General features: G+C 53.6%; 2 protein-coding genes across 2 annotated transcripts; both read left to right on the top strand.

The window, feature by feature from the left end:
• The first annotated feature begins 484 nt into the window (after positions 1–484).
• SPACA6 (sperm acrosome associated 6) lies at positions 485–6,983 on the top strand. Its single transcript, XM_065647480.1, has 9 exons — positions 485–758; positions 1,322–1,396; positions 1,716–1,784; positions 2,023–2,046; positions 2,132–2,209; positions 2,426–2,529; positions 3,039–3,192; positions 3,512–3,662; positions 6,836–6,983. The coding sequence occupies exons 1-9, from the start codon at positions 485–487 to the stop codon at positions 6,981–6,983; spliced, it is 1,077 nt and encodes a 358-aa protein (XP_065503552.1).
• Positions 6,984–11,405: 4,422 nt separating this feature from the next.
• On the top strand, positions 11,406–13,600 carry LOC135995872 (fibrinogen-like protein 1-like protein). Its single transcript, XM_065647477.1, has 3 exons — positions 11,406–11,409; positions 11,933–12,064; positions 12,972–13,600. Exons 1-3 carry the CDS (start codon positions 11,406–11,408, stop codon positions 13,598–13,600), a joined length of 765 nt encoding a protein of 254 aa, XP_065503549.1.
• The last annotated feature ends 6 nt before the right edge of the window (positions 13,601–13,606 follow it).

Raw genomic sequence — 13,606 nt, 5'->3', positions numbered from 1 at the left:
CAGACCTTAGAATTATAGCATCATTTAGGTTTGAAAAGATCTTTAACATCATCAAGTCCAACCATAAAACCTAACACTGCCAAGTCCACCACTAAACCATGTCCCCAAGTGCCAAATCTTCTAAACCCCTCCAGGGATGGTGACTTGACCACTTCCCTGGGCAGCCTGTTCCAATGCCCAACAACAAAAGAAATGGATGGAAGAAATGGCATGGAAGGTAGCAGATCTGGGGAGATCAAATGAGGGTCTGGTAGCCCTTTCTCCAGCCCACGTGACCCAGGGGACCCGTGTGTCTGGGTATCCCCACTCTTGGAATCAGGTATCTGGGACCTGCCTAGTAACCCCACTGTCCCCTGGAGACCCAGATGCTGGGGCTCCACCTAGGAACCTTGCTGTTCCCTGGGCACCCAGGCACCTGGGCTCCACCTAGGAACCCCACTGTTCCTTAGGGACTCGGGCACCTGAGTGCTGTGCTTTTGGGGCCATGGGGTGCTGGTGTGCACCCCTGGTGCTGGTGTTGGTCCTCTGGCTCCCTCAAAACCCAGGCATACGGGCAGGGCGACTTGGCTTGTGGTGGTGGGTGGCCTTGGTGTCCTGGCTCCCTGGCGTGCACCCCTGCCTGCTCTGCTTTTTGGCTCCCACTGATCAGAGACAGCTGTGCCGTTACATTACTGGGACCAACGCCAAGGACGCCCGCCATCAACTCTGCCTTGAAGCCCTTGTTAAGGCTGCTGAACCACTTGCCTCTGTCACTGTGGGTGCGTCATGGGACCCCAGGGACACCCAACCCAACAGAGACTCTGCCCAAGGACCCCAGTCCTGACTGCCACCTCCATCCCACCAGAGACTCCCATCCCAAGGTGGACCCCCACCCTGAACAGGACCCCAGAGCCCTCTGTGTTCCCCACTTCAACCAAGGCCCTCACACTGACACTGGCCAAGATCCCAGGCAGTTGAGGATGCTTTCCTAAACAGGAACCCACCACAGACAAGCACCTTAAGGACTCTCAACCATGACAAGGTCTTCCCAGTCCTGACCTGGACCCCAGGGACCTCTTGGAACCCCAACCCTGCCTGGGACCCTGAGAATCACCCAAGCCTGAGCAGGAACACAGTGGGGACTCCCTAGGACTCCCTACCCCTAGGAGCCCTGCCTAGGACCTTAGGAATCCCCGGGGGTAGCTGACCTTTCCCAGTATCCCTAACCCCTGATCAGGACTCCAGGAACCCCTGGAAACCCCCAGCCCTTACTGGACCCTCCTGTCCCTGAACCTCCAACCCCAACTCCGTACTGGTCCCAGTACCCCTATATTGGTCTCAGGGGAGGAGCAGCATATGGCACTTCAGAAGATCATCATGGATGCTGTGGATTTTGTGAAGAAACAGAAGGGCAAGAGTGAGCAGGGAACATGGGATGTGTGAGGGGATAGGGCCAGGACATGGGGCACAGGGGATGGGATGTGGAGGCCTTGAATGGGGGGTGTGGTGAAATACAGGATATATGGAGGTCTGGGGGCTACAAGGGGATATTTGGGGAATCCTGAGGGTAGATGGGTTTCAAGGTATACAGTTTCTGGGGTTTTTGAGGGGATATATGGGAGTCCAGGATGGTTATTTGGGGTCCAGTTGTACAGGCGAGCTGTGAGATCCAGGGAGGGTTTATGGGAATCAGGGGCAGGGTACCTTGTCTCACCCGGACATCTGGGACACCCCAGAGTCCTTTGAGGTTTCTCTGCAGGAAGCCATCAAGAAAATCTGGGCGAAGCTGAGCCAGATGGAGGAAGGTATGGGGTCAATGGGCACACCCACCAAGGACTCCCACCCTGAGGAACCCCTGGGATCCCTACTCAAGGGACTGTCACAGAGATCCCCACCCTGGACATCTACATCCCAGAGACCCCCTCCCTGGGCACCTCCCCATCCTGGAGAAACCTCCAGACACCCCATCTGGGCTGGACAAGGGCTGAGCCCTGACAGCTCATCACAATGATCCCCAGTCTAATGCTGCTTCCTCCCCATCAGCTCCAGCCTGCATCCCCCCCTGTGGTGAGTGCTGATCCCTCTGTTTTGCCACCTCCGACTCCTAATACATCTCCCACACCCCTGGGACCACCAAGTTTCTCCCTCACAGGAAATCAGAAAGCTGCCCGTGTCTTCCAGTGTGCTACCTGCCACATCATGCACTGCCCGTTTCCCCTGGACTGCCCAGGTATGGGTTCACAGTAGACCCAGGCATCCAGTCTGGGCTAAGCCCCACTCTAGAGCTGGGTGCCTCCAGGGCTATGGGGGCAACCCTCATTTCTCATACATGGACATGCCCGATGGGCCCGCCGTGAGCACACAAGAGTGTGCCAAGATGAACGCCTGCCCCTCTCCACCGTGAGCACATGCAGATGTGAACTCACGTGTGCGTCAATGCTCCCAGTGCAGGAGGTGTGGGCCCGCGCGGATGAAGTCATCACACTGCACTGCGACGTGCCCTTTGCTATCCCCCTGAACTGGTCCATTACCTGGATGTTTGCCAAGGATGTGAGTTGCACGTACATGCACAAGGGCATACGTAGACATTAATAAGAACACTGGGCATGGGAAGCAAGGCCTGCATGCACATAGTTGTGTGCTTGGCATAAGGACTATCAATAGATACGGGTATTCCTTATACTGTACATATGTGTGTTATTAGTAGCATGTGTATCAGCATGCACAGGATGCAAGCAAGTGCTCACCTGTGTGAAGGGTGCATGCAAAGTGGGAGGTAAGTCACTCATTTGCAGATTCATGTGTGCTTGTGTACGCAGGTGTGTGTAGGAAGTGCCTTTTGTGTCTGTTCTGCTTGTGCATCCCTGTGTGTGCACACACAGGGCATGAAGAACACATGTGGGACATGAGGTGCATGCACATGCACAAGCAAAGCGTACAAGAAGCATGAAGGGGACATGATGAGCATGTGCAGGACATGAGTGCCTTTGCATGCACGTGTATGCTATTTTGTGTACCTGGTGCACCAGTCTGTGCTGATGTGTTTCCCCATGCCCCAGATGCGCACACAGGATCTGACACTGTTTGAGGAGCTGCAGACGGGTGAAGAGGGACCTCTCAGCCTGACCCTCTGGGGCCCCGTTCAGGGAACCATCGCCTGTCACCTGGCAGACCTTTTTGAGCCCTTCATCCGCAAGTACTTCTACCTCAATGGTGCGCCAACACAACTGAGTGCGCCAGGGGCAGTGAGCGGTGTGGGATGGAATGGGGCCCCAGACACCTGAGTCCACAGGAGTGGGGTGTGTGGGGGTGTGAACAGAGTGCCAGGACACCTGGGTCCATGGTGGACAGGTGGAATGGAGCAGGTGTTCCCTGATGCCTGACTCCTCTGGGGCCAGTGGGGCATATGGAATGGAGCAAGGACTCCAGACACCTGGCTCCCTGTGGGCAGTGAGACTTGTGGCTGGAGCGGGTGCTGCAGGGACACCTGGTCCCTGGGGGGCAGTGCCCTGAGCTGCCTGGATACCCACAGTATCAGGGCAAAACGTGGAGGCAGAGCAGGGACTCCAGGCTCGGCTCAGAGTTGTGCTGCGCTGGCCCCATGACGTGGCCCCCCTGCACCCCATGGCATGGCTGGGGCTGGGGCTGGCACTTGGCTCCATGGCACTTGTGATGCTGCTGGGGTGAGTCCTCCTGACCTGGTAAACCTTACCCTCAAAATCCCCACGCTTCTGGGGCTCCCCACAGACCAGCATGGTACTTGTAACCCGCCCTCCCCAGATCCCTCAGTCCCTTGGGATTCCCTACAAATGTGACAGGAGCTGGGTGTCCAAGGTGGGGCATAGACTGCCAGGACTCACAGGGCCTCCTGTTTCCCCCTGGGATTCCCCTTGTTCTCTGGCCCATTCCATGGCCCATTCCATGACCCCTCCCTTGCACCCAGGACCTCTCCAGGCTGCCTTGCCTCCCCCGGATTCCCTGATTGCCCCCAAGACCCTGCCACTTTCCTCCATTTTCCCCGGAACTCCCACTGTCCCTTTGGGGGCCCCAGTTACATTCATTTGACCCAGTTTCCCCCAGGGTACCATACTTGCACCCTTAGACCTGTCAGTTGTTCCCAGGAACCCCCAGTTGCCCCTTGGGCTCCTCAGATGCCCCATGATCCCCAGCCCCCCAGATGGGGATAAAAGGTATTTTTCCCCCTCCTCGTGTTTCTCCATTCTTCCTTCTGCCTCCCAGGGCCATCTGGCAATGTTGGAGCTTCTCCAGGCCTCACTGACCCCCGGACATCCCACAAACCTGGACAACAGGGTCCTCCAGGAGATTCCAGATGCCTGGACTCACCCTAGGGGAGCTTGACATGCGGATCCATCCCCAAGGACCAATTTTTTTTTTGCAATTGCTTTTCTTGCATTGGGGGTGGCATGTGCAAATGAGAACAGTAAAAAGAGAACGACAAAGTTCTAAAAATCTGGATTATGCTGGAAGATCAAAGGATGTTGGGCTTGCATACAGAAAAACTGGGTACTGGGCAGTGCATAAGCAGTCCGAAATATAGTCCTGACTCTCCTGACCCTGCATTTAAATAGCTAGCACTAAAGGAAAGTCAGACCTGTAGGAAAGCTTTCTCTTGATACTGATATATCAAAGACATTCACATATAACAATACCTTTATATGTCATGGCCACTACAAATGCCAAGTTACTTTCTCCTCTGATTGTTTGCCTAAAAGCATTTCATCACATATTTACTTTTATACGACTGTATAACCCAGCTGACTTCAATTTGGTAATTTGGATAAATTGCTGCTACAGATTTTTTAGACATGATATCTGTAACAAAATGGCCAAACAGCAGAGGAAGAATGTTACATCATTCCTTGAAGAAGAGATAAAAATAAAACCAAACCAAATGCTTAAGAATGTGACCAAGGTATCTCCAGTTCTCTATGTTGCCTTTAAATACACCTAGACTTATGTTAGAAAAAAACAAGTACCAGAAAAATATGAAAAACCAGGCTGCAAACACAGTGCACAGAGAGTGTTCCCATAGCCCGCTGGTGCATTGTCGCAAGCAATCGGTAAAACGCTTCCATCACCTGGGTTGACATTCCAGCTGTATTTAGTTTGCAGTGCTGCCAATGCTGGTTACAGTTGAGGAGCCTGAGCTGTGATCTCTGGGCTGAAGCCCCAGCCTGCGCTCTCTCATCCCACAGAGCCCAGGCCTGATCCGGGCATGGAAATGTCATTTCTATCTTCAAGAGCAAGAAGGAGGACGCAGGGAACTACAGGCTGGTCAGCCTCACCTTGATCCCTGGGATGGTGACAAAGCAGCTAGTCCTGGTAACCATTTAAAGACACATGAAAGACAAGAAGGTGATCTGGAATAGTCAGTGTGGATTTGCAAAGGGAAAATCATATTTAAGTAACCTGATAGCCTTCTACAGTGAGGGACTATCATGATGGATGAGGGGAGAGCAATAGACATGGTTTACCTCGATTTTAATAAGCTTTTGACACTGTCTTCCAAAACATCCTAACAGACAAACTGGCAAAATATGGGTTAGATAAGTGAAAAGTGAGGTGGAATGAAAAACAGATGAATAGACAGGCCCAGAGAGTGCTGATCAGTGGCACAAAGTCCAGCTGGACATCAGTCACCAGTGTTGTACCCCAAGAGTCAGTCCTGAGGCCGTCCAGCTGCAAGGTATGGCCTCCAAATAGGACACGGAGATCCTGGCTGGCAAGAAACTGTCCATCAGCCAGCAATGTATGGTCATGGTAAAGAATGCCACCAGGATCCTGGGCTGCATCACGGGGAGTGTTGCAAGCAGGTCAAGGGAGGTGATCCTTTCCCTTTGTTCAGCACTGGTGAGGCCATACCTGGTATCCAATTCTGGGTTCCCCAACATGAGAGAGACATGAACATGCTAGACAGAGTCCATCAAAGAACTGTGAAGATGATTAAGGGACTGGAGCATGTCTCCTTTGAGGACAGGCTGAGAGAGCTGGCACTGTACAGCCTGGAGAAGAAAAGGCTAAGAGGGGAATCTTATCAGTGTGCATCAATACCTGAATGAAGGGAACGAAGAAGTGGCAGCCAAGCTCTTTCCAGTGGTGTCCAGTGCCAGGACAAGATGCACTGGGCACAAATTCACATACAGCCAATTCCATCTGAACACAAGAAAACACTTTTTCACTGTGAGGGTGACAAAACACTGGCACGGGTTGCCCAGGGAAAGAGTCTCCATCCTTGGGGACATTCAAAATCCAACCGGACACTTGTCTGGGTGGCCTGCTTTAGCTGACCTTTCATGAGGAGGGGGTTGGACCAGGTGATCTCCAGAGGTCCTTTCACATCTTGCCATCGTGTCCCAATGAGATGGCAAGAGAGGCTATCACATTGCTAGTTGCCTCAGCAAACCTCTTCCCAGTGCTGGAAAATCTCTTACCTCAATGGCAGCAAAGCGTGGTCAGACCACACTTATTAAGGTCTTGCATTGCAGTACTCCCTATCCTCATCCTCCTGGATGGGCACACCCTCCAAAACAATCCTCTAGTTGAATCAAGGGCCTCCCTTAGGTTTGTGGCCTCTGAATTTGCCCAGAGCACCCAGACCCTTACCCAACCCACCCCAAACACTCTCACTGTTACCGGTGGGAGAAGAACACACAGTGGGGCCATAACCCAAGAGACCTTAGGGTACCATGGCACTTAGGCACCCAATGACTCCTTCCTTTAGCCTCAGTTATAGAAGCACTAATCTGTCTTTTACTGGTACTTGGGATCCTTCTCTACCTCTGCAGACATGCTGGGTCTGTGGCCCCAGCAAGCAGTGGACTGTCACTGTCTCCAGACTGGCGTTTTACCCTGACTTTCTACCGAGCATTCCACACAAAGAGGTTCCTGCTACCCAGGACCCCGCCAGGGCCTCTGAGGTGACAGGATTTGCAAAGGGGAACAGAGTGCATAAGAAGGTAGCAGAGGGCTTGGGGAGCACCTAAGGGCATATGGAGGGTTCTGGCATGAAAAGGAAAGCAAATGTAGGACAGTGGGATGCACTGCAAAGAAAATAGGGGACAGGACCAGAGGGGAAATGGAGGAGTCTGAGGTATACATGAGGGAAACTGGAAGCCTCCAAAAGTGCACGTTTTCTTTTGGGTCCACCAGAAGGTAAACTGAGTGATTCTTAGGGGACAAGAGGATCAATGGAAGCCTCTGCATTGCACAAGAGAGCTAAGAGAAGACCCTGGAGAGCACATCAAAACCATTCATTCAATTCTGTGTGCATTCAGATCCCCTCCATTTCCCTCCACGCACTGTCTATTGTCCCACGTGCCATTGCGGTCCCTTCCATTCTTCTCTAGGTGTGCTCAGGCTCCCTCTGTTCCCCTCTCTGCAGCCTTGATTACCCCCCATTCCCTTTGGGTGTTTGTAGATCCTCTCTGCTCCCCTACCTGTGCCTTGGAACCTACTCAGCCAGCCAGCCTCAGTCTAGGAGGTTCCTCCAGTGCATTGATGACAACTTTCTGATGCAAATGGTGGAGGAGCCGACTAGGAGAGGTGCACTGCTGGATCTCGTCCTCACTAACAAGGAGGGTCTGGTTGAAGCAGTAAAGGTGGGGGGCTGCCTTGGTTGCAGCGACCATGAGATGGTGGAGTTCAGGATGTCGTGTGGTGGGAGCAGAATACCGAGCAGAATTGCAACCCTGGACTTCAGCAGGGCCAACTTTGGCCTTTTCAAACAACTGCTGGGGAAATCCCATGGGCAAGGCTGCTTGAAGGTAAAGGGGCCCAAGATAGTTGGTTAGCATTCAGGGGCTGCTTCTATCAAGCTCAAGATCAGAGCATCCCGACACGTAGGAAGTCAAGGAACGGAGCCAGGAGACCTGCGTGGTTAAACAGGGAACTGCTGGGTAAGCTCAAGTGGAAGAGAAGAGTTTACAGATCATGGAAGGAGGGGCTGGCCACTTGGGAAGAATATAAGGCTGTTGTCAAAGGATGTAGGGAGACAACTAGGAAAGCTGAGGCCTCCTTAGAGTTAAACCTGGCAAGAGGGGTCAAGGACAACAGAAAGAGCTTCTTTGAATACATGGCTGGTAAAACTAACACCAGAGGCAATGTAGGCCCACTGATGAATGGGGTGGGTGCCCTGGTGACAGAGGATACAGAGAAGGCAGAGTTACTGAATGCCGCCTTTGTCCCTGTTCACACTGCCAGAGGCTGTCCTGAGGAGCCACATACCCGAGGCCCCAGAGGAATCAGGGCAATGGAGGAGTTTGCCTTGGTTGCTGAGGACTGGGTTAGGGAGCAATTAAGCAATCTGGACATCCATAAATCCAAGGGTCCAGATGGGATGCACCCGCGGGTGCTGAGGGAGCTGGCTGAAGTCATTGCTGGACCGCTCTCCATCATCTTTGCCAAGTCTTGGGAAACGGGAGAGGTGCCTGAGGACTGGAGGAAAGCAAATGTCACTCCTGTCTTCAAAAAGGGCAAGAAGGAGGACCTGGGTAACCATAGACTGGTCAGCCTCACCTCCATCCCTGGGAAAGTGATGGAACACCTTATCCTTGGTGCCATCTTAAGACATATCAAGGATAAGAGGGTCATCAGGGACAGTCAACATGGCTTCACCAAGGGGAAGTCATGCTTGACCAACCTCATAGCCTTTTATGAAGACATAACCAGGTGGGTAGATGATGGCAGAGCGGTGGATGTGGTCTACTTTGACTTTGGTGAAGCATTTGACACCGTCTCCCACACCATCCTCGCTGCTAAACTGAGGAAGTGTGGTCTGGACAATCAGGTAGTGAGGTGGACTGAGAACTGGCTGAAGGAAAGAAGCCAGAGAGTCGTGGTCAATGGGGCAGAGTCCAGTTGGAGGCCTGTGTCCAGTGGAGTCCCTCAAGGGTCAGTTCTGGGGCCAGTATTGTTCAATAAATTCATCAACGACTTGGATGAGGGAATTGAGTGTACTATCAGCAAGTTTGCTGACGACACCAAGCTGGGAGGAGTGGCTGACACTGGAAGGCTGTGCTGCCATCCAGAGACCTGGACAGGCTGGAGAGCTGGGCGGGGAAAAATTTAACGAAATATAACAAGGGAAATTGCAGAGTCTTGTATGTGGGCAGGAACAACCCTGGGTTCCAGTATAAGTTGGGGAACGACCTGTTGGAGAGCAGTGTAGGGGAAAGGGACCTGGGGGTCCTGGGGACAGCAGGATGAGCATGAACCAGCACTGTGCCCTTGTGGCCAGGAAGGGCAATGGTACCTGGCGGGGATTAGAAGCAGGGGGGTCAGTAGGTCAGAGAGGTTCTCCTGCCCCTCTACTCTGCCCTGGTGAGGTCACATCTGGAATATTGTGTCCAGTTCTGGGCCCCTCAGGTCCAGCAGGACAGGGAACTGCTGGAGGGAGTCCAGCGCAGCCACGAAGATGCTGAAGGGAGTGGAGCATCTCCCGGGTGAGGAAAGGCTGAGGGAGCTGGGGCTCTGGAGCTGGAGAAGAGGAGACTGAGGGGTGACCTCATTAATGTCTATAAATATATAAAGGGTGGGTGTCACGAGGACGGAGCCAGGCTCTTCTCGGTGACAACCAACAGTAAGACAAGGGATAATGGGTTCAAGCTGGAACACAAGAGGTTCCACTTAAATTTGAGAAGAAACTTCTTCCCGGTGAGGGTGCCAGAGCCTGGCCCAGGCTGCCCAGGGAGGTTGTGGAGTCTCCTTCTCTGCAGACATTCCAACCCGCCTGGACACCTTCCTGTGTAACCTCAGCTGGGTGTTCCTGCTCCGGCGGGGGGTTGGGCTGGATGAGCTTTCAAGGTCCCTTCCAATCCCTGACATTCTGTGATTCTGCGATTCTGTGATTCTCACAGTTCCCATCCATGCATGCTCAGATCTCCTCCACTCCCCTTTGTGCAGTCCTAGTCCCTGCCATCCTTTCTGAGTGCCTTACATCCAAGCCATGTCCCCTCTACATGCTTTCAAATTCCCTCTGTTCCCTTCTGGGTGCTTCTAGATCCCCTCAGACTCATTCTGTTAACTTCCAAGCGCCCTCAGATGCTTTCCATTCCTATCCAGCTGCTTTCACATCCTCTCCATTCCCCTCATTGTGCTTTCTTGGAAACCTTCTGTTGTCCTCCTTGCACAGATCCCCTCCATTCCCCCTGTTGTATGCTCAGGTGTCCTTCGTTTCCATCTGTATGCATCCAGATCTCCTCTGCTCCTCTCTTCTCTTCCCCTCCTTGCATATTCAGATCTCTATTACTTTCAGTGTCTACTTAGTGCTGACTTCTCCCCTCTGTGCACACTCACATCCCCCTATTCCACGACAAGTGCCCTCAGATTCCCCCTGTTGCCCTCCTTCAACACTCAGGTCCCACCTGTCCCTTCTGTGGGTGCTCAGTTCCTGTGGGTTCTGCTGTCAGATCCCTTCCAGTCCCTCAGTGCACCCTCAATATCCTTCATTTTCCCTCCATACACACTCAGATCTCCATTCCCTCTCTGTGCACACAGGGTCAGGTATTACGCTTTCCCTGCTGTGCACACTCAGACCCCTCCATCCCCCTCTGTACACGCTCAGATTGCTGTTGCTGCCCTCCATCCACCCAGTTTCACCCCGCTCCTGGGCAGACACTTGCTTTCCTCTGTAGTCATCCATCCTGCATGACCAGTCTCCCAAGCCCCAGAGACCACAGCTCTCTCAACTGGCCTACGGACACCTTTTAGCCAGTGTCTTTCAGCAGGTCAGTTCATCTGCATAGGACTGTAGCCTACTGGGGAATAGAGACCTCTCCTGCTTCCCCCAGATGGAAAACACCTCCGCCACCACCCCCTGCCGCTGTCACGCAGTCCAGAAAACAGCAGCTGCTCCAAATACTGTCCCGCAGCAGTCAGTCTCTCTGGGAATCTCAGTGCTGCTCTGACTTCCCTACTAAGACCTGGGCTGAGCTTGTCCAAAGCACATTGAACAAGAACCAATTGACCTGGCAGCACCCTGTGGTAATGTGGGAGGCAGGGACATCCCCACTGTTTGCTTTCCACCCTGATTGGTGACTGGCATTTAAGTGTTTATTTGCTGAACCACATTCTTCAAAGCTCCCAAATATGCTGTTCCCAGGGGAAATTCCATCCAATGAGCTAAGCACTCACAGAAGAGACCATTCCAAGGACTCTTGCTGGCGCGGAGGTTATTTTCTTTGCAGCTCAGGAAGCTAAGCACCTGGAACCACAGGTACCTTCATCTCAGCTTGTGTTTTCTAAGGGTACAAAGGAAACCCAGTCTGATTTCCTCCTCCAGGAGAAAGGAAGCTGAGAGAGGGGGCAGGTCCCACTCACCCCACCCACTGCAGGGGCACTACAAATGCCGCCATGCGACCCGCCACTCCACAGCACTGTGCTCCAGAGGCCATTCCTGTGTGGACGCCATGGGTGAGTACGGGGCTGGGAAGTGGGGTGCTCCTTGCTAGCAATGGCAAGAGCACGGGCAGGGCAGCCCAGCAACGGGGAGAGGCTCCGTGCACTGGTCCTCATGCACCGATGGGGAGCAGTGGCACCAGTGCCCTCTGAGGGCACGTTCACCTGCCACCCCTTCAAACACTAGCAGCTTGGGCCCTGCCTTTCGGCCCACCCCAGCCTGTCCCCTGCTTCAGTGGCCAGGAATCAAACTTGGCTCAGTCAGTTGTTGGGTGCTTTGCTCCACTTAAAACTATCTCATGCATGGCAGCTGGTCAGGAGGAAAAGACAAGGTTATCTACCCCTTGGGTAAAAGCATTGAGGCGTTTTGTCAAGCTTTCCATCTTGCACAGACCAGCCTGATGCAGCCCTGCATGCTTGGTGCACCCCTGCATCTCACGTGGTCATGTTTCACTGTGCCCTGCTGGACCCATGGTATTTCGCATCTCTTTGGAGGGACGGTCACATTTCATCTTTTCTCCATCTTTTCCCTTTCTAGCAGCCCAGGGCCTTCTACTCCTTGCTTGTGTGCTGGTCTTGGCTGCCCCAGGCCACTCCCTGCATATGCAAACCCTAAACATCTTCAAGAAATCTCCCTCCAACACTTCGGCGAATGCTTTGAAGAAAACCAGTATGTAGCATCCTGTGGGCATCGCAGTGCTCTCACCAACTCCTTTCAGTTCCTTGGCCTAGGTCAGCCCTGGCTGGTGAACTGCTCCAGCCCATGCTCTGGGCCAGTGGAGGCTTCGTAAAATGGTGCTTGGCAGAGGGCGTGCTGTGATGACTCCGATCTCAAAAACACCTCCATGGTGTACACAGGCAGGCAGGCTGAGGAGACGCAGCATCTAGCCCAGGTTTGCCCAGCTGGGGAGAGGGGCTCTGCCCATCCAGTAGGATGACCTTACTGCAGTGGGAGATCCTGCGGCAAGCGAGCTGAAGGCGTGGGGAGCCCACACCTGCCAGCACAGGGGGGATTGTGGTGTGTGCTCATGTGCGGCCAGCTCTGGGTGGGGGAGGGCCCTACCCTGTCCCTAGCCCGGGCCCTGCCGCAGGACAGAGGATGTGGGTGTGAGGTGTACTGCAGTGCTCTGTGTGTGTGCACAGTGTGCAGCGTGGAAAGGGTGGGTGCTACAAGGGGTCGTTTTTCTCCTGTTCCCTCAGTCACAGGCAGGGGCAAGGTCCTTTTCACCTTCCTCCCCAGTGTGACCCTGTTTTAGTGACATAACCCCTTTTTCAGGAGGCCCAAATGGGCCCACTGGTGTCCACAGCAGTATCCTGGCCTGACACCAGCATAGCCCAGTGGGGCTGAGGCCTTTAACTGGGACTGCTTCCTGTTAGGTGTCCCATATGGAAGAGGAACCAGGAAGATAGGCCAACCTATCTCACCACCAGCAAAGCACATTAACCTCTCTGGGCTAGGACAGCTGATTATCCCCTGGGTACACTGGCCAGATGTCCCTCTATCCTGCTACAGGGTGAAACGTGTTCTTTGTCCTGTCACACAGGCTTCTGTTAAACCACCTTCTCTCCTGCCTCAGGTTTGCCTAGTGACTGCAGCGAGGTCCCTGCTGGCAGCCCCAGTGGCGTCTACTTCATCCAGCCCACAGGACTGCACCCCATCGTGGTGTACTGCGAAATGAGTGTGGCAGACGGGGGCTGGACGGTCATCCAGAGGAACCAGCAGCGCACGGAGATCACCTGGACCGAGTCCTGGAGCACCTACAAGTACGGCTTTGGGAACGTGCGCACCGACTACTGGCTGGGCACTGAGTACATCCATCAGATCTCCAGGCAGAAGGTCTACCAGGTCAGGTTTGTCATCTGGGATGCTGCAAACAATGCCAGGTTTGCAGACTACAACCCCTTCAGTGTGGAAGACGAGTCCCAGGGCTACCGGCTGAGGCTGGGAGTGTACTCAGGGACAGCGGAGGACGCCATGTCCTCAGACAATCCCAGGAAAGTGCACAACAACATGAAATTCTCCACAAAAGATCGGGATCAGGACATTTACAGAGGGAACTGTGCCTCCCGCTCTGGGGGTGGCTGGTGGTACTCGGCGTGTTATTCTGTGCGGCTGAACGTCAAGGAGGGCATAACATGGGGCAGCCTGTGCAACGGGAACTGCAAAGCTTCTGCCATCCTCATCAAACCAGCTCCGTACCAGTAGTGCTCT

Source organism: Caloenas nicobarica, chromosome 17, assembly GCF_036013445.1.
Source record: "Caloenas nicobarica isolate bCalNic1 chromosome 17, bCalNic1.hap1, whole genome shotgun sequence".
Lineage (NCBI taxonomy): Eukaryota > Metazoa > Chordata > Aves > Columbiformes > Columbidae > Caloenas > Caloenas nicobarica.
Note: the sequence above shows the minus strand (reverse complement) of the source record. Positions and strands in the feature narration are given on the sequence as shown.